This window comes from Taudactylus pleione, unplaced genomic scaffold (genome assembly GCF_031769625.1).
Source record: "Taudactylus pleione unplaced genomic scaffold, aTauple2 ptg000903l, whole genome shotgun sequence".
Classification (NCBI taxonomy): Eukaryota; Metazoa; Chordata; class Amphibia; order Anura; family Myobatrachidae; genus Taudactylus; species Taudactylus pleione.
This window is the reverse complement of record NW_028285304.1, coordinates 2,120,612-2,148,234: the sequence shown is the minus strand read 5'-3', so window position 1 is coordinate 2,148,234 and position 27,623 is coordinate 2,120,612. Positions and strand designations below refer to the sequence as shown.

Genomic DNA, 27,623 nt, shown 5'->3' with positions numbered 1-27,623 from the left:
TTTTCACAATAACTGACAATTGCAGAGCGCAGCCTGTGCAGAATAGAAGTCAGGGTCCCCACACAAGTCCCGGGGTCTGCATGGGGTACTGATTTGGGGGGACAGTTATTGGTGTTGTCCCAAAACACTTTGCATAAACATACTTTGTAATGCTGTACAATTGCTCATTAACTATAAAGTCTTACATTTGACACCAGTGGTTGTGTAACGTGACATCTCACTGGGGCATTTATTGTAACTTTAGAGTCATATTAACCTCAACATTATGAGAAACTATTTTTAAGTATCAGATATATACAGAGATAATAGTATCCAGCGGGGATGGGCAGCTTGTGGCACTCCAGCTGCTGTGGGACTACACGTCCAAGCATGCCTTGTCACTGTTTTGCTGTTAAGGCATGCTTACTTGGTGGTAAGGCATGCTGGGAGGTGTAGTTCTGCAGCAGCTGGAGCGCCACAGGTTGTCTACCCCTGATATACAGTGTAGCATGGATCCTGTTTCCATCCACCTGCCAGAAGTACACTCCATCTCAGCCACGGGACGAGGCATGGCACTGGCGTAACAGAGCCCCACCAATGCCCAGGATCTATGCCTTGTGCATCTGGGCAGCTGCCTGGCACATCAAAACTCAGGATCTATACGTACCTGGTACTCGTCCCCACCAATACCCAGTGCACCTGGATAGCTGCCTGGCACCTGGGCACCCTCACCCCACCAATACCCAAGATCCATACATTCTGCACCTGTGCAGCTACCTGGCATGTGGGCACCCTCACCCCACCAATACCCAGGATTCATACCATGTGTATCTAGGGAAGCTACCTGGCATGTGGGCACCCTCACCCCACCAATACCTATTATATATCTATAACTTGTGCAGCTGCCTGGCGCCTGGGCATCCTACCCCACCAATACCCAGTATATTTATATTATATAACTTGTGCAGCTGCCTGGCACCTGGGCACCCTACCCCACCAATGCCCAGTATTTATATTATACAACTTGTGCAGCTGCCTGGCACCTGGGCACCCTATCCCACCAATGCCCAGTATTTATATTATACAACTTGTGCAGCTGCCTGGCACCTGGGCACCCTATCCCACCAATGCCCAGTATTTATATTATACAACTTGTGCAGCTGTCTGGCACCTGGGCACCCTATCCCACCAATACCCAGCATATATATTATACAACTTGTGCAGCTGCCTGGCACCTGGGCACCCTATCCCACCAATACCCAGCATATATATTATATAACTTGTGCAGCTGCCTGGCACCTGGGCACACACACACGAGAGAAGCAGGTGGCACTTACCGATGTCAGAGTTGCAGAATGCATCCTGGGGGTGGCTGGGGGCACATGTGCAGCCTTCCACCGAGTGTAAGATGTCCCCGATGGCCAAGGACAGAGCCAGGAGTAGGATATTGGCAATCACAGACATGATGATGCTGCTGCTGTCAGGTCTCTGATAGTATCCTGTGATCACAGCAAAGCTAGAGCCACTGGCTTCCCCAGCCTGCCTCCTGCACCTTATAATATGCCAGCTGTAAGCCAGCCCCCCATGGGCGTGTATAGTATACTGACTACATCCCCCCTAGCTGGGAAAGCTGTTCCAGGCTGAAAAAAGGAGAGGCTTCAAGTTCTAACCAGCATCATGACTATGTAGGGGATAGAGGAGAGAATGACTGTTCCTGCACCTCTGGATGGGGGATGCAAGAGGTGTACAGTATGATTGCTACACCAGAATGTCTTCAGTCCAAAACAACTGTTTCCCCTGTCAGGGTCGGTAACTATGGGCGTAACTACAGTACCATACATTCCTTGTCAAAGTTACATGTGTTATATACATTTTTCTCCACTGGATGGTACATAGGGGCCTTACAAACTTTTGCTATGGTTAAAATAGTTACGCGCCCCTGTCAGGAGCTGTAGCTGCTCTATATACACAATATAATCCTACAATATTCTGTGCAAGCATCCACTAAACTTATTCTGATACCCAGCAGTCTGCTAAATGCAGGGGTGTGTCAGGGCTTGCAGCATGATCAGTGGTATCACGGCTCCCTGCAGACTCCCTCTGTCACCTCTGCTAAGGGTCCCATAGAGTTTACACTGACTTCTAAGGGGAACCCATGTTACAGGGGTGTAATGGGAACTGCTACACAAACACCTGTAGAATGGTAGAGCTTATTTTCCCTTCGCGTTAGGGACCTGGAAGTGACGTGAGGGCGTAAGTGCGGTTCTATGCCCATAAAGGCCACCTAAAGAAGAAAATTGTCCCCTCGCCGCGCTTTGGGCTCAGTAGCTCGCTGCGCCCACCACAAGGTTATATTCCCCCTCTATGCCCACATGGATGGTAGGGAATGACGTTAGACAGTAGCTGATGACGTCAGGGTCCTCTCCGCGAAGGGAATCTAGAGACACTACCCCTGTTGGAATGCATATACCAGACAGGATCCTCTGTTCCCAGGCAGATATAGGAACCATACACCCTAGTTCTAAGAATTTGTGTCACTGTTATTCTTCAGCAAAGTTATGAGTATACTGTAGGTCAATGAGCACTGGCAATATCATTTTGGTTTTTTGCCCTCATTTGTCTTCATTACAGAGGATCTGGTTTGCTGATGGATGAAATATTATATATATATAGAGCAAGTAAACAGCGCCCCCTCATGGTCTAACTGTAGCGAAAAGTGATTGAATGCCTGCTCGGATGAATTAGTATTTTTCAAACTGATCAATAATGTCAGTAGCAGCCGGTGCGAAAATTGCCCTACAGTATAAATCCCAAAATGCAAAGCAAAAAAACCCCCGAAAATCTTGCGGCACCAATGTTACACAGGGCTGCGAGTGGCACGGATCTCTCCACCGACGCACACGGCGAGTTTATGCTTACAGCACATGCACAGAAGCGACTTTACGCCGTTTTGCCCGTGTCCGGTGTATTCTGAGCTGGACACTGACTTGGCCGGATCCGTGAAAAAAGGCGTTTGGGGGTGTACGAACTGGGCGGTGGCAAAGCGATGGCATGGAACCACCCTGCCTTGTGGAAGTGCCGTAGGAGTGTTGTGGGGGGGGGGAGGGGGGGGAGGAGTGTCAAATGCTCTGCGTGTCCCTAAGCTGTATATTTATTCAAGTGCGGGGTTTTAGAAGTTGTTGCCATAGCAACCAATCAGATTCTAGCTATTATCTTCCAGAAGGTGCTAGATAAATGTTAAGTGGAATCTGATTGGTTGCTATGGGTAACATCTCCATGTATAAAACCTGCACTTTAATAAGTATTCCCCTTAGTTGTGGTCAGATTTCTGCAATAAGTGATCAAAACCCCCGGCGTGGCACAAACAATTGAATATCTCCCGGTTATCTACGTGCACCAAAAAATAATTGAATTCCCCCCCTCAGGGAGCCCATATACACGGGATGATCTAGTCGCTGGTACGTACAAACTCATGGGTTGAGCACACACAACTGACTGGTCATCATTAGCGTGGATGACCTCCAACCTGGTCAGATATGGCCATTGCGCATCGGCATTTGGGGCAATAGGGTCGGAGAATGCCAGGCACTCCACACCTCTGGGTCCCATGGGAGTGGTGATAGTTCCGCCCTGACCAGGAGCACACTATGGGCCTGATTCAACAGTGCATGAAATTTGCACGCAACACACAATGCCGATATTCCCATAGTTGAGCAATTATATTCAACTGCGCACGCGCAAAAAAAATTGAGGAGCCCCTACGGCGCACGCGTTACACAGAGCGTTATAGACTGGTGCGAGGTGCTGTTGTGATCAGGACAGACGGTATGAGAAGAGATGGGCGTTTCTGGACGGTGACTGAGAGCCAATTCTGAGTCAGAGGGTCTGCCCGTCTCTCTTTACGTGACATGGACGTTTCTGGGCAGCACGTGGGAGCGCCCTGGGCGTGTAGCTATATTTCCTTCCTAGTCTGAGCCGCACGTACAGCCAAGAGAAGCATCTCATAGGTCAGGTGCAAGTGCCGATACTAAAGGTGACAATTGCGGCTTTGGACGTAAAATCAGCGGGCTGAGCATCTTCCTGCTTGAAGCCGTACAGAACTGCGCATTAGCCCTATGGATCCTCGCATTGCCATAAGGTGGTAAGGCTGGCGTTTCCGTGGCTTCCCACAAATATTAGTCCAGCCCAAATTCTGCTCATGAGCAGTCGCATGCGTGGAAATGTGAATATTCACCAATATACAGAGTTACTCTCATCTATGTGATCCGTCTGTCCTCATCTGGCGTTATACTCGTCAGTTTCATCATCGCTGCGCACTCGCGCCAGTCTATAATTGGTTCAAAAGATACGCCCGGAAAGCAGCGCCTTTGCGCTTAAGTCCGGCTTTACATAGTCCACAGTTCCCCCCGACATTCTCTAACTGAACATTGCCCCCCCCTTTCCTGTCTGCAAAGTGGGATGTGCCGTGATTATGCAAATTGCATCATAAAGCCCCACCCATTTAGTAACCACTGAGGGGCATCGCACGTTGTATCTTGCTTGATTTCGCACTGTCCATGCTCAGACAGCGGAAACAAACATATGAGCCTATGCAGGACCCCACGCATTTTGCACAACTCAAACCTTACAGCCAGAGTAGCAGAATGGGGGCGGGAAGGGGCGAGCTCTTACAAATGAAGCCCATGCATAAGTTAAGTTTGTATTCACCTTTTAAGAGCCGTAGCACAATGTAGGGGTTACGGACACACTGATTAGCATGACTAGTAGTAAACCAGGGGCATATGCTACCCCCCCCCCAAACACACTTACATACACATACACACATATACACACACACACACACTCTGTATGCAGAATGTTTACGGGATAAAGATGAACAGTGTAAGAGTAATTTGCTAGCAGGTGAAGGCGGAATCCCCCTGTGCACATGATGTTTGTCCCAGAGCATATTATGGAACAGGAACGACACATGTACACCCCATCTAATTTCATTCTAGCGCTCACATCTAGCACACGGATTGCCTCACATAACAGCGGCCCTGGAGGAATTGGATGAATATTAAAAACAACATTGCAACACTTCCAAGCCGACAAAAGGCTGCGGGGGTCCCTGGGAATATTATTGGCTGTAAATAATATAGAAGGTAATCATGGAGGCTGTCTGGTGTGATATTAGCTATATTATTGCTTTAAATACATTTTCGGAACGTTAGGAACCAAACAACACATTATTAAGCCCCTTTCCATCACAAATCATGCGATTATGGGCATTTTATTGGGTATTATAAGAGCTTGTAGACAGGTGCTGGGAGGTGACCTATGGGTTCCGGTGGCCATTCACCCACTTGCTCATGGTGTCGGCAGCGCTGAGGTCATGGACAGTGCTTTATGTATGTTGTAGTTGCCGGCTCTATTTATTTGTATTGTCTGCGAAAGAACACATTGGGGTCAGCTGTGTACCTTTAATTTACTGACACCCCTTTCCCGACTGAAAGTGCCGTATGTCATCCGCAAACCCCCTGTCTTGTTCTTGCTGACCGTATAACCAAGACCAATGTGGGGTACTCGGTGTTTCTGAATATATGACAGAATTACATATTTGCTAGCTCTGCAGGTTTTGTGGAGGGGAAGCCACCAAAAGGGGTTTGATGTGGCCATGGACGCCTCTGCGTCTTTTCTCGCTGCAACGTATGCGACTTTATGCTAATGCTGCTGCACAGCCCTTCTTGGGTGTACAGCCATGCGTCCGAATGTGCAAGCACTGAGACGCCACCATCTGTCGCATCATCGAAACTTGCACCAGCCCTATGCTAGGGGCAGATTGGCCTCCAGTGTGAGCCCGCAACATGCCCACAAGATGCAGCATCTCCTGTCACTGCCCAGAAACGACCAATACATTTCCCAGACTACGCATCTCAATAAGTGCAGCGGCTCTGTGCACGGACAATCACGGATGCGCCGTGTGGCTTAGATACAGCAGAAGAACATCGCTCCACTGCGCCTGACATCAGCAGTTGAGTTTGATTTAGAATCAAGCCCAAAGTGCGTAAGCATTTATCAAAACGCAAAGACAGTAACGCGTTTCACCATGAATTATAACATATATTAGCGTATGTTTATACTTTATACAGCGCCAGCGTATTCCGTAGAGCTTTACAACATACTCGCCTACCTGTGATATTTTCTCTCCAGGAGCTGCAGGTGGGCAATGTTGGGGGCGGGGCCGGACTAATTGCATCATCAGGCGCCGTCTCCACATGGTAAAATGCCGAAAATCGCGCACATTTCAGTCGGGAGTGGGTCCAAATGACACGATTACCATAAAATCGCGTCATTAAGCCCCACCCCCTCCTGACGTAGCACGAATTTCGGGTAAGATTTTCCCCATCCTGCCCACTAGGAAGTGAGCGGGATTTGGGAGATGCGCCTATGCTTCCAGGTGTCTCCGGCACCCCTGGAACCCTTCCACTGGTTTCCGGGGAGCTGGCAAGTGTGCTTTACAGCTGGGAACAAAGGGGGTCATTCAGACCCACTCGCGAGCGGCAGTACGCTCGCAAGTGGGTCGATGTTCCCCACTGCGCATGCGCACGACGGAGGGAGCTCCGTCGTGAGAATGCTAGAGACCCGGGGAGCGACGGGCTTTCCATCGCTCCGGGTCTCGCACCAAAGGGGGCGTGCTGTCGATGTTGATTGACAGCACGCCCCCTTTGGTGGGCATGCCGGGGGCGTGCCTGCCAGACGGAGGCGATCCCATGGGAACGCCTACCGTCTGAAACCGGCCACACTGACATCACTAGTGATGTCAGAGGGAGTGATTTTGGCTCTGATAGAGCCAAAATCACTCCAGGGCTTGCGGCAGGGAGACCCTACCGCAGGGTCTCCGTCGCAAGTCCGATGGTCAAGACCATCGCGACCATCTTTTTGGCCGCTCGCATATGCTGTGGGTGGTCACCTACAGCTATACGAGTGACCAGGAGGCCGCTCCATTTTCATGGAGGAGGGCCCTGATTCAGAGCGAGCGCTCTGGTCAGAGCGTTCGTCTCTGAATCAGGCCAAAACACAGTAATAAGACGAGAATGGATAATAACAGACATACTGTACATGGGATGCAGCCGGGAAGCCCATGGACGGAATCCCGACCGTTGGCTTCCCGACCGTCTAATCCCGGCAAGGGCTAAATGACGCCTGTCATTTTACCTACTTACCTGGGAGACAGACACCCAGCTTACCGATCAAAGGTAAGCCAGACGCGGGCAGCCGCGCGGGGGGGTAGGTTAGGTTTAGGGTTCCTGGGGGGGACTTAGGGTTATACACCCCCGCGGGAGTTTAGGGTTAGGCTAGGGGAAGGGAGGGTTAGGGTTAGGCACCCCCGGGAGGAGGTTAGGGTTAGGCACCCCCCCCGGGGGATTTAGGCTTAGGCGGCGGGGAAGGGGAGTTAGGTTTAGGCACTTAGAGGGGGATTATGGTTAGGCACTTAGGGGGGAGGTTAGGGTTAGGCACCCCAAAGGAGGGTTAGGGGGGAGAATAGGTTAGTCAATACTTACCACTCGATGATCGGGATTTTCACTGCTGCCGGGATGCCGCTGTCGGCGGTAAATCATACTGAATCCACTGTACATAGAGGTAAGGGTGACTTGCTTGCAAGCTTACAATCTATTGACGATAACTCATCCTTGCATAATCTCCTGGAAGGTCCAGGAGACTCACAAATTTTGGGAGGCTCTCCTTGGACCCCAAGAAAGTAGGCTAACCTCCCGCTTCTGCTCACATCCCCAACATAGTGAGCAGTTCGGGGCTAGATGACACGATTCGTGGTGAACTGCGTCATTGCGATACTGTTGCCATAAATTACAGCATTGAGCAGCATGAGGGAGGGGCAGGGAGGTGAGAGACCCTGTGCCCACCCTCCGGTATCTCCAGTAGGACATTTTATAAAATGTTGGCAACAATGTGATAAAAGAATAATAATAAGTCCCTCTTTGACCATTTGAAATGTTGACGGGGAAGCGCCCGGGATCCGCGTAACAGGCTAAGAAGTCACGGGGGCACATTTATCATTGTATATTTGCAGCTTAATACCCCAGAAAACACCCATTTTCAGGGGTTAACCGCAAATATTACGTTTCCCCCAAATGTATGAAGGAGGGTCTGTGGCAGATGTCTCCGATACCTGCTGGTATCCCTCCATTCCCGCCAGCAGCCGCTTCCCCGGTTTCTATGGGGGATGCGATGCTGCTTTCCGAAGGTTGGCCCCCGCAGCTAACGCCATCTGAAGATGGCGTTAGCCTGTTGTAGCCTATGGGCTATATTTACATTATTTGCTGGGAGAAACCTCCCCGGCAATGGCGGCTGCGCATGTGCATTCAGCGGCAGCTCTCCGGGGCACATCATCGGGACGGGCTCCTTTTCGGAGCCTCTGTCCCTGTGTGCGCCGGATGATACATCCCGATGCTATGATCTTATTTTTCAATGCGATCATGTCATGTCCAGATCGCATTGCGAATGCGATCATGAGTAAATGGGCCCCATGGAGAGTTTTGCCTGTGGCCAGGCGTTTAAGGGAATGAACGGCGGCATCCATCCCCATGGGAGCTGAGGTGAAGGGATGCAGAGTGAGGAAGTCACACTCGGGGCGGGTGCTCGGCACACAGTGTACAGTCCAGAAGGGAAATAGCTTTGACAGGAGCTGAATACTGGCTCTCTGCCTCTTCTGCACATAAACACTGATCTCGGGCCCAGCGAATGTCCATTCCTCAGGATTAGGCTGGGGAGCGAGTCCTGAGATGAGCAGTCTGCGGACTGAGCAGACAAGAGAAATTAACCTGGAGGAGTCTAACTGGCTGGGAAATAAAACCCGTCTCAGTATGAGGTGGTCTGCGTGACCTTTACTTTCCTCTGTGAGAAAACCCTTCATGCCGGCCTAGGGTTATGTAATCGTAAATCGGTTAAAGAGCCATGTGAAACGATCTCCGTATGTCTTTGTAAGGCCACATTTTTAACACTCTACAGCAAATTCACCTAAACTGTGAGAACTTTGGCTAGATCAGCATTTCCCAAACATGGTCCTCATGCCTCTTGTGGGAGTAAAGGTTTTAAGGATACCAATGCTGTAGCACAGGTGACTTAATTGGTACCTCAGTTGTTTTGATTTAACCATCTGTGTTCAGGCACGGATATCCTGCAAACCTGGACTGTTAAACAGGGGTGAAGCTAAGCTTTCTGTCAACTAGGCCAAAGACTTGGCTATCCCCCACTCCCACACACACTCATTAAATACAGAGAGCAACAGTGACCACCATATAATGCAAAGAGCATCAGTACCCGCTGTATAATACAGAGAGCGTCAGTCACCACCGATAACACAGAGGGCATAACAGTGACAGTCATATAATACAGAAAGCATCAGTGACTGCTATATATTACAGAGAGCATCAGTGACCGCCATATACTACAGAGATAACCAGTCACCATATAATGCAAAGAGCATCAGTACCCGCGTATAATACAGAGTGCGTCAGTCACCACCGATAATACAGAGAGCACAACAGTGACTGTCATATAATGTAGAGAGCATCAGTGACCAACATATAATGCAAAGAGCATAAGAACCTGCTGTATAATGCAAAGAGCATCAGTACCCGCTGTATAGTACAGAGAGCATCAGTGGCCACCATATAATACAGAGAGCATCAGTGCCCACTGTATAATACAGAGAGCATCAGTAACCACCAATAATACAGAGAGCATAACAGTGACTGTCATATAATACAGAGAGCATCAGTGACCACCATATAATGCAAATAGCATCAGTACCCGATGTATAATACAGAGAGCATCAGTCACCACTGACAGTACAGAGCGCAGTGACTGTCATATACTACAGAGAGCATTAGTGACCACCATGTACTACAGAGAGCATCAGTGACCGTCATATAACACAGAGAACATCAGTGACCACCATATGATGCAAAGAGCATCAGTACCCACTGTATAATACAGAGAGCTTCAGTCACCACCTATAATGCAGAGAACAAAAAAGTGACTGTCATATAATACAGAGAGCATCAGTGAGCATACACTGAAGTGCAAAAAGTCATGGGACAGCAGTATGTACAGGTATGGTAAGCGAAGTCACCAAACTGTCTTGGAAATGCTCAGACCTGCATCATATGTAATCTGACATCTAATGAGTCAGTTTGAACACTGTCCAGGCTGCTCATGGTATGGTGATGTGAATTATTGGAGTTCGATCGGGGCATGATGGTGGGTTCCCGATAGATGGGACATTCCATTTCCGAAGTTCTGCGGACATTCAAGATTCCTCGATATGCGGTGTCATGTGTATACTGGGAATACCTCAATATCCACCATCACCATCCACCGTAGACAGCCGTGGGTACTTAATGTTTGTGACCAGTGGCGCCTGGCTAGAATTGTCTATGGTAACAGAAAAGTGACAGTGGCTTAAATCACATCCACATTCAATGCAAGAGGTACCAGACACATATCCAGCAGGTCATTGCAGCGTTCTTTAGCTTCCATGGAATATGGGAGCAGAAGACCCACCAGAGTGCCCATGTTAACACTATAACACCGGATACAGTGCCTCACCTGGGCTTGTGACATTCCTAATTGGACCCTGGAGGACTGGCAACATGTGGCATTTTCTGATAAGTCACGGCTCCAGTTATTTCTGGCTGATGGTAGGGTACAGGCGTCGCGCAGACCCCATGAGATCATGGACCCCAGTTGTCAACAAGGCAGCATGCAGGCTGGTGGTGATTCCATAATGGTGTGTGGTATGTTCACGTGGCATGGGTTGGGTCCACCTGAATGCGTCATTGACCGGCAACAGCTACGTTGCCCAGAATTGGTTCGGGGAGCATCCTGTACAGTTCCGATGAATGGTGTGATCACGCCCACCATGAACCCAATCGAGCATTTATGGGATGTGGTGGAGAGGTCCATTTGCACCCAAGATCCTGCACCTACAAATATCAGGGAGCTGTGGGAAGCTATCCAGATGTCATAAGTCAAAATCTCTTCCAAGGTCTTCTTTCCACTTGTGGAATCGATGCCACATCGAGTTGCTGCACTTCACCTGGCTAGAGGGAGTCCCACACGATACTAGGCATCTATCTCATGACTTTTTGCACTTCAGTGTATAATACAGAGAGCATCAGTGGCCACCGTATAATACAAATGCATCTGTGAAAGCCATATTTCAGAGAGCATTAGTGACCGACATATAATACAGAGGAGTGTGACTGATATACAATACAGGGAGTACTTTTGATTTCCTTACATTATCATTCCCTCATTAATAGTTAACCCCTTATCAAAATCATTAACTACTTCAACTTCATAGCCCCATTTAATATATATATATACAGTCAGGTGCTTCAGGCTGTAATTGCCTGCAAAGGATTTGCAACAAAGTATTAAAAAGTGAAAGTTAGATTTAGGATTGTTTAGTTTGTCCCATTACTTTTGGCCCCTTAAAAAGTGGGAGGCACATATAGAAACCATTGTAATTCCTACACCGTTCACCTGATTTGGATGTAATTACCCTCAAATTCAATCTGAAAGTCTGCAGTTAAAGCACATCTTGATTGTTTCATTTCAAAGCCATTGTGGTGGTGAATAGAGGCCAAAATATGAAAATTCTGTCAATGTCCCAATATTTATGCACCTGACTATATATATATATATATATATATATATTATATATATATATAGTGTGGGCTATGGCCCTGATTCAGAGCCGGACGCTCTGACAGAGCTCTCCCTGTGTTTTTTTTTAGCGGCCTCCTGGCCGCTCACATAGCTGTGGGTGACCACCCACAGCTATAGCGAGCGGCCAATAAGATGGTCGCGATGGTCAAGACCATCGCGACCATCGGGCTTGAGACGAGACACTTGTGGTAGGGTCTCGTTGCCGCAAACCCTGGTTGCTTTCGGCTCTATCAGAGCCGAGAGCACTCCCACTGACATCACTTGTGATGTCATTGGGGCCGGCCCCAGACGGTAGGCGTTCACATGGGAATGCCTCCGTCTGGGCAGCCACGAGCCCGGCACGCCCACCAAAGGGGGCGTGCTGTCACTCACCATCGACAGCACGCCCCCTTTGTAGCGAGACCCATAGCGACGGCTTGCCCATCGCTATCCGGGTCTCGCGCATGCGCATGACGGAGCTGGCTCCCTCGTGCGCATGCGCACTGGGCCAACATCGACCCGCTTGCGAGCGCTCAGCGATCGCGAGCGGGTCTGAATTAGGCCCTATGTGCGGTGGCAGTATAACATGTGTTATTTGGGGTGGCAGTATAGTGTGGGTTACGTGGGGTGGCAGTATAGTGTGTGTTACATGGGGTGGCAGTGTAGTGTAGGTTACGTGGGGTGTCATTGTGTGGGTTACGTGGGGTGGCAGTATAGTGTGAGTTATGTGGGGTGGCAGTATAGTGTGGGTTACGTGGGGTGGCAGTATAGTGTGGGTGACATGGGGTGGTAGTATAGTGTAAGTTACGTGGGGTGGCAGTATAGTGTGAGTTACGTGCGGTGGCAGTATAGTGTAAGTTACGTGGGGTGGCAGTATAGTGTAAGTTACGTGGGGTAGCAGTATAGTGTAAGTGGGGTGGCAGTATAGTGTAAGTTACGTGGGGTAGCAGTATAGTGTAAGTGACGTGGGGTGGCAGTATAGTGTGAGTGACGTGGGGTGGCAGTATAGTGTGAGTTACGTGGGGTGGCAGTATAGTGTAAGTGATGTGGGGTGGCCGTATAGTGTAAGTGACGTGGGGTGGCAGTATAGTGTGAGTTACGTGGGGTGGCAGTATAGTGTAAGTGACGTGGGGTGGCAGTATAGTGTGAGTTACGTGGGGTGGCAGTATAGTGTGGGTTACGTGGGGTGGCAGTATAGTGTAAGTTACGTGGGGTGGCAGTATAGTGTAAGTGACGTAGGGTGGCAGTATAGTGTGATTTACGTGGGGTGGCAGTATAGTGTAAGTGACGTGGGGTGGCAGTATAGTGTAAGTGACGTGGGGTGGCAGTATAGTGTGAGTTACATGGGGTGGCAGTATAGTGTAAGTGACGTGGGGCGGCATTATAGTGTAAGTGACGTGGGGTGGCAGTATAGTGTGAGTTACGTGGGGTGGCAGTATAGTGTGGGTTACGTGGGGTGGCAATATAGTGTGAGTTACGTGGGGTGGCAGTATAGTGTGAGTTACGTGGGGTGGCAGTATAGTGTAAGTGACGTGGGGTGGCAGTATAGTGTGAGTTACGTGGGGTGGCAGTATAGTGTAAGTGACGTGGGGTGGCAGTATAGTGTAAGTTACGTGGGGTGGCAGTATAGTGTGAGTTACGTGGGGTGGCAGTATAGTGTAAGTGACGTGGGGTGGCAGTATAGTGTAAGTTACGTGGGGTGGCAGTATAGTGTGAGTTACGTGGGGTGGCAGTATAGTGTGAGTTACGTGGGGTGGCAGTATAGTGTGAGTGACGTGGGGTGGCAGTATAGTGTAAGTTACATGGGGTGGCAGTATAGTGTGAGTTACGTGGGGTGGCAGTATAGTGTGAGTTACGTGGGGTGGCAGTATAGTGTAAGTGACGTGGGGTGGCAGTATAGTGTAAGTTACGTGGGGTGGCAGTATAGTGTGAGTTACGTGGGGTGGCAGTATAGTGTAAGTTACGTGGGGTGGCAGTATAGTGTGAGTTACGTGGGGTGGCAGTATAGTGTAAGTTACGTGGGGTGGCAGTATAGTGTAAGTTACGTGGGGTGGCAGTATAGTGTGAGTTACGTGGGGTGGCAGTATAGTGTAAGTTACGTGGGGTGGCAGTATAGTGTAAGTGACGTGGGGTGGCAGTATAGTGTAAGTGACGTGGGGTGGCAGTATAGTGTAAGTTACGTGGGGTGGCAGTATAGTGTGAGTTACGTGGGGTGGCAGTATAGTGTGAGTTACGTGGGGTGGCAGTATAGTGTAAGTTACGTGGGGTGGCAGTATAGTGTAAGTTACGTGGGGTGGCAGTATAGTGTAAGTTACGTGGGGTGGCAGTATAGTGTGAGTTACGTGGGGTGGCAGTATAGTGTAAGTTACGTGGGGTGGCAGTATAGTGTAAGTTACGTGGGGTGGCAGTATAGTGTAAGTGACGTGGGGTGGCAGTATAGTGTAAGTTACGTGGGGTGGCAGTATAGTGTAAGTTACGTGGGGTGGCAGTATAGTGTGAGTTACGTGGGGTGGCAGTATAGTGTAAGTTACGTGGGGTGGCAGTATAGTGTAAGTTACGTGGGGTGGCAGTATAGTGTGAGTTACGTGGGGTGGCAGTATAGTGTGAGTTACGTGGGGTGGCAGTATAGTGTGAGTTACGTGGGGTGGCAGTATAGTGTAAGTTACGTGGGGTGGCAGTATAGTGTGAGTTACGTGGGGTGGCAGTATATTGTGGGTTTTTGATAATTTTTTTTTGCTGTATTTCAGAGACCGTAACATAACGTAGATAACAGAGGATCAGTGATAATATAAATATACAGTACAAGTAAGTGCAATAGCTAAGAACCGCCAGCCCTCTACTCGGAATGTACAGTACAGCTTATCCTTCCCCACAACGTGCTGGAGATCCTATACAGTATATGATGTAAAACGCACGTACAGTTATCTGTGCAGTCCAGATGCCTTCAGGCCTCTTCCAGACGTAACCAGTACTATCCGCTCTCACATATAAAGTCTTGAAAATAACATTAGAGGTGAAATAAGAGCCAGTGCTGGTGTTCCCACCATGGCCTTCTAAAATGTTATGTTTAAATTGTAAAATGCATTATAGCCTACTTTTTTTAGGAGCTACCGGTATAATAAATGGTAAGAGGCATATAAACTGTGTGTTCGTTAGTGTGCTCATTAGTAAATGAGCGTCTAAGCTGGGTACACACTGCACCACAGGTTCTCAAACTCGGTCCTCAGGACCCCAAACAGTGCATGTTTTCCAGGTCTCCTCACAGAATCACAAGTGAAATAATTAGCTCCACCAGTGGAACTTTTAAAATGTGTCAGTGAGTAATGAACTCACCTGTGCACCTGCTAGAAGACCTGGAAAACATGGCCTGTGTGGGGTTCTGAGGACCGAATTTGATAACCTCTACACTAGACGATATGTCGTCTGATCCCGCGGATCAGAGCGATATATATCGGGTACATCGTCTAGTGTGTACTCATGATGTGCGTGCTCCCGGATCTTGATACATATGGGGATTGCGGCAAAGCTCCAAAGAGCGCAGCTTTCAGAGCTATGGCTGCGTTTTGCGGTTAGTACATCCTTCCTTCTGTATCGCTGCAAAAAGTGCCGATGCATGATGTGTTTCAGTGCAGTGAAATAGGAGACATTGATAAATATACCTCAGGCACTTATCTACAAAGGGCGCTATAAGATAATTATTTACATTACTGCTCTGTTCCTACAGGGATATCAGTTACTATAATTATCCTTTGTTTATATTGCACCAATATATATTATATTAAGCAGAACTGTACAGAGAATGTTTATCCTCCTCATCAGCCCCCTCCCTACGCCATACATACATTTACCCATTAATAACGAGGTCTGTGCAGCAGACCCATAAGTGGCATTACAGGGGAGGGGGCCGGGGGAGTTGCTTCTAAAAGAGGAGAAGTAAGAAGGTGATGTTGTGGGTTCTGTTCTGTATATTAATTTGAAATTCATCAAGTCGACATGAGCATGGGACCAGGTCGACACTGATGAAATGTTGACATGGTCAGAATGTCGCTCACGACGACATTTTTCCAGGTGTCGACATTTATTCACCATGAATGTCAATATTTTGGTTTCGACATTATGACAACCGACATTTGTTACTGTCGGCAATCTGCACGCTGCTGTGGTCCTGACAGAGGGCCTGATTCAGCTAGGAACGCAGTTGCTTATACGCACGCAATCGGTCGATTGTTGCGTACGGCGCATGTGCATGGACTAGCTATTGCGTTCGGGACTGTGATTGCAGGGGCTACAAAGACCCATGGCAGAATGATTGACAGGAAGTGGCGTTTTGTGTGGTGATTTGGGATTGGGCGAATGCAGGCGTGCCAGTGCATTGCAACGCCGTTGTAGGGGCGTGCATAATGTATCTATTGCGTGGCCATAAGCTGCCATAGCACTGACAGCGTGCGTGGCTGTTAGCAATGTCTAAGTAAGGTCAGGGCTTGTGCAAGTGTGTATACCGGTCCCATGTTACTCAGTGTTATCGATGGTTTCGCTATGTTGCCCTAGTGAACGGATGTAAGGGGAAGTGGGCGTCCTTATGTCAGGCTACGATCGCAATGTGAATGCAAATATTGAAATAGCGCTGCTGATATTAGCAACTGCGCTGCGTGCATATAAGCAGAGGGCAGCACAGATGGTGTAATGGTTAGCATTACTGTCTCACAGCACTGAGGTCGTGGGTTAGATTCCCACCACAGCCCTAACTGTGTGGAGTTTGTATATTCTCCCTGTGCTTGCGTGGGTTTCCTTCGGGTACTCCGGTTTCCTCCCACACTCCAAAAACATATACTGGTAGGTTAATTGGTTCCCAACAAAAATTAACCCTAGTGTGTATGTATGTGTGCATGTGGTAGAGAATATAGATTGTAAGCTCCACTGGGGCAGGGACTGATGTGAATGGACAACTATATTCTGTAAAGCGCTGTGTAATAATAATTGCGATCTGTAGTGATTCAGGCCCAGAAATGTATATTAAATCTTCACATACCTGCCACTAGAGGGAGTGCGGCTCTGCCCCATCAGTCACTGTAACCGTAATAACGTCACTGTGATATGTTACATGCAGTAAAAGTGAGGTACAGGTAGTCAGCGTTTGCTGGAGATGACATGGTGGGTGGTTAGAAGAACGCAGACGTGCCACCCTGTTTAAACACTGTTTCACAAGTGTGTATAAATTAGGGAATCGGTATGATTTACCGCCGGAATGCAGACAGCGGCTGCCCGACATGCGTGAAAATCCCGATCGTCCCTAAAGTAAGTATAGACTAACCTAATTCCCTCCCCTAACCCTAACCCTCCCTGAGGGGTGCCTAACCCTAACCCTCCCTGAGGGGTGCCTAACCCTAACCTTCCCACCAGTGCCTAACCCTAATCCCCCCTCTAAGTGCTTAAACCTAAACCCCCCTTCCCCACCGCCTAACCCTAACCCTCCCCCTAGCCTAACCCTCTAACCATATCCCCCCCAGGAGCCCGAAACCTAAAAATGCCAGAACCCCCCCCCCCTCCCCGCGGCTGTCCGCGCCCGGCATCCCTTAGATCGGGGTGCCGGGCGCCAGTCTCCTGGCATCAGTAAAATGACAAATGTCTACATTTAGACGCCTGTCATTTAACCATCGCCTGGTTAAAGCAGTCGGGAAGCCGGCTGTCGGGATTAGGTCCGCCGACATCCCAGCTGCATACCTAAATTAGCCATTGCCATCTCCTGTGCAGCGTGAGAGCTCTCTGCGTGTCAGGAGAGCTGCAGTGTCTGCGGCTGGGCAAAGGTGACTTACATGCTCTGTGACTGCCCGGTGTGCGTCTGTAGTACTGATATTTACGCTGTTGCACGTCGTGGGACGGATATGAGGAGGCAGCAGCGGGACGTCCCTATGCTCGGGTATGTTTGGAAGACATTAGCATAGTTTAGCAACTGTGATCCGTGAGAACGCAGCTGCGAGTGCATTAAGGTAAATCTTAGAATTAGGCCCATTGCTGACAGCAGATTGTCTTTAAATGCCATGTGAGTATGAGTAACACTGACTCCTCCAGCCGTTCATAAAGGGATTTAGGGGGAGATGTACTAAGCTCTGGAAAGTGATAAATTGGAGAGTGATAAACTATCAGCCACTCAGCTCCTAACTGCCATGTTACAGGCTGTTTTTGAAAAATGGCAGGAGCTGATAGGTTGGTACTTTATCACTCTCCAATTTATCACTTCCCAGAGCTTAGTACATCTGGCCATATGTCTGCAGTGAGTCTATAGTGAACTAAGGTAGCCAATAAATCTCATTTGCTACCAAGTAACATCACGTTCCCTATTTTTTTTTTTTGTTAATTGGATCTGTTTTTACAAATTAGTGCGTGGATGCGCCGACCACAATGGCGATATTGGCTGGAGACTCCCGGGGGTACATTTACTAAAGTGCGGGTTTTTTAGAAGTGGAGATGTTGTCCAAACAACCAATCATATTCCAGCTATGGGCAACATCTCCACTTCTAAAAACCCAAATAAATACACCCCCTGAGTGCACAACTTTGCACTTTGATATTAGAAGGGCTGGGTGGATCAAGGGCCCGACTTTCCACCTAAGCGCACAAATGTGCACCCAGGCCATTGGCACAGCTTAGACTCCCTTTTACGACACAGGAGTACTTAAATAGGAGAATGTACGTTCCCCGGGCGGATTTACACGCCCACAAAGGTATAAGGGCTGTTCTAAGAACCGGAAGTGACTATGCACATTGAAATGCACTTTACAGCCATGACTAGCGCGGATCCAAATTTTATGCAGTTTGTGAATGAGCCTTAATGTGCATACACACAGGAGATGATTCACTCCATGAACGAAATCGTCAAGCGTGTCCCCGGCAGGGGTGTGCTCAGTGTCCTTAACGACACTGAGCAGAAACACTCAACGAAATCAAGAACGATTTCATTCAGTGCCGGGCTCCCTCCCTCATCCCCGACCATGATCAACCTCACAATATCGTCAGGTTGGACGGGAGGTTCGGCCGATGAACGAAAACTACCAACTACAAACGGGAGCGTGCATTGGTCGTTATCGTTCATCGTTTTGGGGCTGAAACTGAACTTTTAGGACGACTGAACGATAGCGATATCGTTATCGTTTTGTCGTCCTAAAAATAGCTACGTGTGTACGCAGAATTAGTGACTGGCGCAACTATAGTGACACTTCCCAGGGGATAGAGAGGCGTTTCACTGGTCCTTTGTTGTCTATAGTCCTGGAGCCAGTCCCCTATTTATCTCCTGCTGCGGACAACGTAAACAGGAATATTTTCCATGCTATTACCAAAGTATTCCCAAGTTTCAGCGGCTATTCCTTTGGAGTTTAGTGTTGCTGCAGGGTTACCCTGACCCATCCAGGAGGCCGGAGCCACGGCTGCACATTAAGATGTCTCCCATATGTAGGTCATTATGTCAGTGTTACCTCCAGGTTCGTGCGCTTACCAATTTAGAACTGAACTGTAATTATAATTATACGTGTGTTGTGCATCCTGGATACTGCGATGGGAAGATAGCAGACACGTTGTTACAATAAGGCACCCATGTGTCCTGCTTTTCCCAGTTCCTGGCTCTCCCTGCATAAGTACATCTAAGTCCAGGTAGACAGTCAGTGACCAACAGGGTATGTTTACTTCTAATGTATATAATGTAATCTATTAACCCTTCCATGGCTCCTATTCAATCTTTTTTAACCTATAAAGCCCAAAGAATAACAATGGATGGGGCAATTGCATTTATCACCCCAAATAACAGCAACTGTACCCTGTAGGATAGTCCATATTAAAGACCGAACAGCTATCTAAATGGCCATGCAAACACAGGGGAAAATGGGGAAACGTGGACTGAAACGTGGATCATTATTGTAGTCTGTCTACAGTTAGTGGACTTTGGGCCTGTTTCAGAGATGTACGCAATGCCGATATTTATGCAGATCGAGCGATTTTTAGCAATTGCGCATGCGTGTAAGCCGTACTGCGCACGTGCAGTAATTGTTTCGTGATTTCGCTCGCACAGCAGATTCATTTGCAAAGTGAGTGACAGGGGAGTCAGCGTTTATGGGAGGTAACGGGGGGGGTGGCTAAGCAAACGCAGGCGTGTCTGACCGGTTAAACACCGTTTCATTGGTGTGCATAAATTAGCTCTCATGCTGCGATCTCCCTCACAGCATGAGAGCTCTCAGCGTGTCAGATGAGGCGCTGTATTTGCGGCGGGTCAGACTTGCCGCCCATCCTGCATGGCTGCCCGAATTGGATCGACGTTACCGAAGTTTACGTTGGTGCATGAGATGGACGGGTATGAGAAGGCAGCAGTGGGCGTCCCTATGCCTGGTTAAGCTTTTGGAAACATTAGCATATTTTCGCAGCTGCGTTCTGTGGCGAGAACACATCTGCCATTCGCTTATAGCAAACTTCTGTGAATCAGGCTCTTTATCACAAGCTTAGGGAAGCCTGGTTGTACTTAGGTTGTGTAGGTCCATACCCTGCAGCCTTTCCCCTCTCCCAGACCCCCCCACTGTTACATCAGCACAGCCGCTGGTTTACAACCTGCTACGTGAGATGGTCACACAGAGGCGTGGGAGGCGTGTTTGAGTGCAGCTTCTGATTGGACGGTGGTGACCATCCAGTCAGGAGACACCCTGCAACACGCCTCCTGTCCAAAGCAGCTAGGTGCCTTATTGTCAGCATTGCTAAGCTTGGGCTAAATTGCCCGGAATGTACTAAACTTATAATAATAATATTACCAGACACCCATCTCAATCCAAATGAATTAAGCCGACAGATCAGAGCATGTGGAGATGTCACAGAATATCTCAAACTCTTGGTTTTTTTGTTTTTTTTTTTGCCGGACTTTAGAGTATTAATTTATTATTATTATTATTATTACTACTACTACTAATAATAATAATTACAATAATATAATGGATTTAATATACAGTGCTATCAATACAGGGACATACGTTGAAACAGAAAGCGACCAGGTCCTGATTCACAGAGCTTACCATCTAAATACTGTCGCTGGAAATCACCTATAGAAGAAGTGCAGGCCAGCAACAAATTGGTTACTTCAGATCTTGTTTTTTTCCCTCAAGTGTCACATTTGTAGCAGTGTTACACATCAGAGTGACTGGGGCATCTGCAAAGCTTCGCTTTATATTACGCTGGTGGCCCCATGGGATGGTAGGGGTTAAGAGGGCAATCCTATTAAAGCCTATGATTAAAATAATGATTTCCCCAGTACTACTCATTAATTAGCAATGTTGGCTGCCCGGGGCACTGCGTTCCTTTGGATCTTAATGTATTACAGGCTGCCCCTAAATTCTTTGCATGTATATTAATGCCTTCCCCTCGTTTCCTTCAGACAACATATTATTTTAACTAGTAAATTACTCCCTTCTGTTGACCCCAAGCAGAAAAGGCTGCCGCGGGCTGTTATGGTGGATGTTATAAAAACAAGGGGCAGGGTGGTCTGTTAACGCCAGGACATAGCGCTGCGTTCACTAACTTCTGCCATCACATTGACCTAGCAGGGCGCCCCATTTTGTCCCAGAGATTGCCACCCACTCCCGGTTTTTCACCTATTTTCCAAATACAGTAACTTGGCTTACAGTAATTACTTGGTGTTTAACAAAAATTCTTTAAAGCCATCTTGTTGGCTAAGCCAGATTTTTCCAAAACTCTGTCAAACCCATCGCAGAGTGATTGACAGGAAGTGAACGTTTGGGGGTGGTGAGGGTGCGGTTGGTGAAACGCAGGCGTCTCGGTGTATTTGAACGCCTGCGTTACAGGGGCGTGCATAAATTAGCTACTGCGATGGTATACGCAGCTTGTGCTCCCAATGCGCAATTTCTGAGCAAGGTCAGACCTGTTATAATTGTGCATGAGGCTCCGATGGTATTCGATGTTACCGATGGTTCTCGCTGTTTTGCAAAGTATTACGGATGTGAGTAAGGGGAAGTGGGCGTCCTTATGTTAGGCTGCGACAGCATAGCGATTGCAAACATTAGCATATTTTCGCAGTGGGTCTGCGTGAGTATTCGTAGCTGCGATCGCAGTGTCGATGCGTAATTAATCAGGCCCTATATTCTAGTAATCATCCCACATTTCTCTACAGAGCTAAGTCTTAAAACTTGACCTAATAAAGGTAATTAACGTTGACAGCCATCCGCTGCGGGGGGCTCTGACGCAGCACAGCGCGCAAGAGCAAGGAAGCCACATGAAAGTTGTAACAATTTGTTGCTAATTTCAGGCATTCGGCGTCCAGATTTCAATCTTAGGCCCGTATTCAATTTGAGGCAAAAAAGTCAGTTTCCATGATACTTTTTCGCCAGTGACGTAATTTTTGCCTGTTTTGATTTTACTTCGTATTCAATTTGGAAGACTTTTTCGCCTAGGCGGAAAGTCAATGCAATGTAATAGGCGGAAAAGTTTCGCCTATGAATAGCAGGCGGAAAAAAGTGCAGAATTGGGGTTTTGGGGTGCAACGTTGCGGGAACCCCCCTGCAGCCTTCAGACAGTCCCCCCAAAGGTAAACTGCGTCAAAAATTATTTAAAAAACACTTAAGAACATCCCAAAAAATCACTGTTTTTTACATTGCACATTCGGGTCCGCTCAAATTGAATACGGCTCTATGTAGGGGAAAAGTGCGTGTTCTACAGAGTTATAATCCCATGTGCCAAGGATAACTGACGCACCTCCCTAATGGATATAACTGGACCAATCACAGTGATGGAGACATTTAATAACCAGAGTAGTCATTATACACAGTCACGCAAACACTGCAAATGACGAATGAGGACTCCCATCCTGTGAAATGGGGGAGAGGGGACACACTCATACATTATACATAAACATGATTAAAAAGAAACCGTTTATGTATTATGTAATATTAAATGTCAATCAATCAATAAATAACTGCGTCCAAGCAGGGCCAGCCCCGATGTCTGTATTGTTAGAGACCCATGAACGTTACTGCGGAGAATGACCGTCGTTATGAGGAGTCAGAAACTGGATTTCAGAATATAAGTCGCTGATGGCTTACTCGTGAAGGGGGCGACACATCTTCCCCACTGTGATCCGAGGTGGGGAACATTATAAAAGACGCCTGTTCCAATATCTGACAGGTGTGCGCCACCTGCAAAGGTACCCCGTACACCTGAGGTAATAATACAGATCATTGATTAAATATCATTTAACGCCCGTATTGAATGTGTATTGATGGAGCGATGTGGACACTACACGAGGATTAAGGATGAGAGTTACAATCCTATGGGGAGCACTGGGAAAAGCGGGGGACTGAATTCATACATACAATCTGGGAAACCCCCCCCCGTCCATTTCCCTTGTTGGAGCTAATTTTAGATCTGTGGAGAATGACCTCTCCTCCCTTCTGTCATGGAGCAGCTTCCCTGTTTCCTCCCTCACAATGAGAAGACGTCAGCTGTCCTCGCTCACCCAGGGTCACCGCCATTAAACGGCTCCTCAGCAGGAGATACAATTACAAGTTATTCTTATTTTTGCAACAGATTAAAAAAAATAAAACACTGCACTTCCCGCCATTTCCCAAAGGGCCCAGTAATATGAATTCAGATAGAGAAAGTGACAAGACAGAGAAAGGGGCCAGAAATAGGAAATATGACTAATATGAGGCAAGGTCCTGGGTGTATCACAGCCTGATTAATGGTTTAGAATAATTGCTTGGAGAATATGAAATAATCTTCCCTCAATTATCATTATCTATCAATGCACGCAGGGAAATAAATCTGGATTGTCTTCTAATTTTCAAAGGTAAAACCTGCTGAGTCACAAGAATGGGATAGAGTAAATGTGCAGAACAGGTCTGCGATCCCGCACACAGACTGGCATTGATTGACAGTCTGCTGTCGTTTGTGGACGGGGAGCGGGCGGCGGCTGCCTCCGTTTCCGGAAAGGAGGCGTGTCGCCGCCGTTGCGGGGGAGGAAAGAGGCCAGGAACTCCATTGGCTGACGGAGATTTCCTGGCCTCTTTCACTCACCTGCGGCGGCCGACCTGGGTGACTCCATGGGTTACTTAGCCGGCCAATGTTCCCGCAGATTATCCGATGCCGCAGCTCGGATAAGTAAGGAAGGAGGCGTGATGCCCCCCTGCAGCGTTACCATATCTGCATGGACGGAATTGCAAAGCTGCTTGCTCGCAGCTTTGTAGTTCCGTCCTACGCTGAATCAGGCCCTATATTTGTAAAGTGCAGGTGGTCGGGGAAACTCTTTTATGACGCACACAAAGCAAAATGCACATGATGGTGATGCCAAGTTTCCAGTATCCTAAAGTCTTATTCATTATAAATGTGCGATGTCCCCGCACCGGAAAATTAACTTTGAGTGCTTTCCAGGTGCTGACGCTAAGGCCAAATAAATCGCTGACAGTTCCGACCGTGTTTGAGCTTAAATGGGTCGATTTCAATGTGAACAGCAAAAGGGGAACCTCGGGCCTCAAACACAGTAATATTCACTTTGCAATGTGTTGCTGCCAAACAGCGGCTCAATGGGGTTCCAGCCCTAACTAGAGATGTGCGGTTCGGTTCTCAAAAAATCCGACGCCATGCGAATTTAGTGAATACGAATCCGCGTTGTGGTTCTGATCTCCCTAGGAGACCAGGGAAATTCAATCAAATTGTAAAATGGTTCGAATTTTCAAGCATGTCTAATCCGTGAGCCTGATACTGATTTGCACGCACCGCCGATATCGGACACAGTGGAGCGACTTTCTTCTTCTACGCATGCGTCTGTCGCACTGCCCTGTCGGAGTTGTGAATGAGGTGGACAATCATTGAAATGTGTTGGGCGTTCCTGTACGGTGACTGTGAGGTGGCTTAGCGCACGCACGGAGATGGCCCGTCTTGTGGGTGTGTCATGGGAGTGGCGCAAGGTGTGTCGGTGAATGTGATTACGTATACAGACGCTCGACCGCTCACATAGGAGGGCAGGTGCAAGTTTTGATGGTGCGTCCGAACGTGGCGACTATTACTGCGCGGACAGACTCTGGCAGTGGACGTCTCAGCCCTTGCACATTTGTACGCACGTATGTGCACCATGGCAGGGCTATGCAGCGGCATTGGCACAAAGTCGCAGACGCCAGCAGATACGCAGGCGCCTGTGTTAGACTTAGAATCAGCTCCTATGTGTGCGCTACACAAACAACTGTTAATAAATAAATATCCAACCCACTATGCAGCGCTCAGCCTAAATGCCGTCACCATAAGTTATTGTAGGATGAAATTTCTGCCAGATCAGAGCTAGGGGGATAAGTCGCGTCGTATTACAGAGAAATGTCCATGAGCCGATACACACAGCGATGAACGCCCATAAAAACGCTTCCTCCCCAGCTCATCTCAATATTCTCGCTGTACGAGCCAGCATTTTTGCACTGCTCCACAATACTAGGTGGTCCCACTCCCCCCAAACTGTGCACAGATTGCCCTCACTCTGCCCGACTCCTCCCACAAATGCCACCATCTTGCTTTGTAAACAGCTGCACCTTGGCTGTAATATGGGGGTATATGTACTTTGTGTTGATATGTGTGTGCTACTTTGTGGGGGTATGCAGAGTATCATAGCAACACCAGCGGAATTGCAGATACACCAAACAGTCCGGGAGATTAACCAGGTATCAGGTTTTTTTGAAGTGTAGTAACTAATGGTACAGCCGTACTCACTGTTACACACTTGTTATCTGGATGGAGCGGAACATACAGGCACCAGCCGGTGATGTATGTTGGTAGTGGAGCTAGTATATGCAGCATACGCAGTATATACAGTTCAATAGGATAATGTGGCAGGATCTCTCTCACGTCCGTGTCCCACTGCTCCTCTCATACACAGTGACAAGATGGCGCCGCACAGAAGACCAAACAGCGGCCATCTTGGTAAAGGAGAATGCTTCATCTAAGGAGGCAGCCCAGTAGCACAATCCATATTTCAACACTTTGCACTTCAAGTAGGACACAGTGACGTACACAGATGATGGCGCTCCATGGGCTGTTTCTAGATGGCAAGAAACACATTTAATACAGTATGAAGGATATTCATCTTGCAGCAACCTCTGCCAAAGGAACTGACAATCTATGAGCATTTCAACGTCTGTCACCCTCTGTTGTTTCCAATTCCTTAAACTTTGATCTCGCCTTTTCCTGTGAGTAAAAAATGTCGGAATTTCTGACAATATGGCAGAGCCGGAGGCCAGCAAATCACCCAAAACTAATTACAATAACAGCTCTCCAAATGTTTTTGTATTATTTATTTTTATCTACGCAGTGATGAGTAACAGCCGTGGAATTCCAGCCACGCTGATTGTAGGGACACTCAATAGAGGGGACTCTGGAAGGGTCTGGAACCTCGTTCACCTTTCCCGGTATTCCCCGCAAACCAATAAACCCCTTATTGTCTGATTATTGCTCCACTGTGTCTTACAGAGGACCTACTGTACTGTACACACAGGAAAGGCAGCCTAGTAAGTCATAGGAGATCAACTGCATCACTGAATAATGTGAGGCTCTGTGTCCCAAATGTTCGCTTTCTGTTGGGGAGATGCACGAAGCCTTGGAGAGAGATAAAGTACCATCCAATTATCTCCTGTCACTTTACAGGCTGTGTTTGAAAAATGACAGTTAGGAGCTGATCTATTGGTACTTTACCTCTCTCCACTTTATCTCTCTCCAAGGCTTAGTACATAGACCCCTGTTTTTGAAAAATGACAGGAGCTGAGTGGTTGGTACTGTGATCAGCGTGATCGCTCCCCCCCACAGGCATAGGACATCTGCGGCTGCTGCTTAGTAGCTGCGAGAAGTCTCCCAGTGCAGCCCAGCACACAGCAGCGTGTGCTGGGCTGCTGTGATGTAAGAGGCGAGGGGCGGCACCTGACCCGTGCCCCTGCCGGGCCTCTCCAGCAAAGCCGGGCCTGGGTAATTAGTACCCGCTAATCCCCTCCCCCTCTCAGCGCCCCTGGTACATAGACCCCTGTTTTTGAAAATTTACAGTTAAAAGGTGATTGATTGGTACCTTATCGATCTCCAAGGCTTAGTACATAGACCCCTGTGTGTGAATAATGACAGGAGCTGATTGGTTGGTACTTTACCTCTCTCAAAGACTTTATACATCTAGCCCTGTGTGAGGACTCCATGCTCGGAGCTCATAAGTGGTTTGTTGGGTCATCACATATATAAAGTCCAGCGTTCTTGCAAAACCAATGGCCAATATGGTTTCTAAATTGTAGACTAAAGGGTGAGGTGTTTGCTACACACTACTCAAAACTTGTGTGCCACTTCCAGTCTCTGATCTCCATCATGTCACTGCCCCCGTCACATGTAGCCCTGTCCTCACTAAAGCTGGGTACACACTTGTCCAATTCTCATCCAATCCCACCTCCAACCCACCAGTGGTCCGACATTGGTAGAGTTTGTACGCCCACACAACCTTTCCTTTCATCTAACCCTGGCCATCTGGTCTTGTCAAAAGATTTTTAAACCTGCTTGAAAAAAAAACCAGGAGACTCCAATCGCCAATCACCCGACCAATACAAAAGTGTGTATGATCCTGCAGCTGGTTTGTCCAAGTCTACTTGCGATTGGTCCCTCAAGCAGTGAGTGAGCGGCAGACGGTCTGCCAGAGATTGGAAGAGTGTGTACGGTGACACAATCCTTTCAGCAGATCTGCAGGAAGATTGGACAGGTGTGTACGCAGTAACGCATAGGTCTTGAAGTTGATATCGTTGATATCACATTAGCAGTTGATATCACAGGGAGTTGGAAGGGGGCGGGGTTTTACAACATCATTAGGCCCGGGATTTGATAACGTAATTAAGCTCTACCCCCTACAGACACTGCACTACAGTAAAGAGGGGTGTACCTTCCCT

At 48.1% G+C, this 27,623-nt stretch overlaps 2 protein-coding genes across 3 annotated transcripts in view; one reads left to right on the top strand and one right to left on the bottom strand.

The window, feature by feature from the left end:
- TIMP3 (TIMP metallopeptidase inhibitor 3) overlaps window positions 1-1,496 on the bottom strand; it is a 45,182-nt gene extending 43,686 nt beyond the window's left edge. Inside the window, exon 1 of the mRNA XM_088459234.1 lies at window positions 1,317-1,496. Coding sequence (XP_088315360.1) covers window positions 1,317-1,443 — 127 coding nt within the window. The 5' untranslated portion in view covers window positions 1,444-1,496. The remainder of the gene's footprint in view (window positions 1-1,316) is intronic.
- The window catches only part of SYN3 (synapsin III), a 316,630-nt gene that overhangs the window by 187,513 nt on the left and 101,494 nt on the right, over window positions 1-27,623 (top strand). The gene's annotated exons all lie outside the window — the stretch shown is intronic.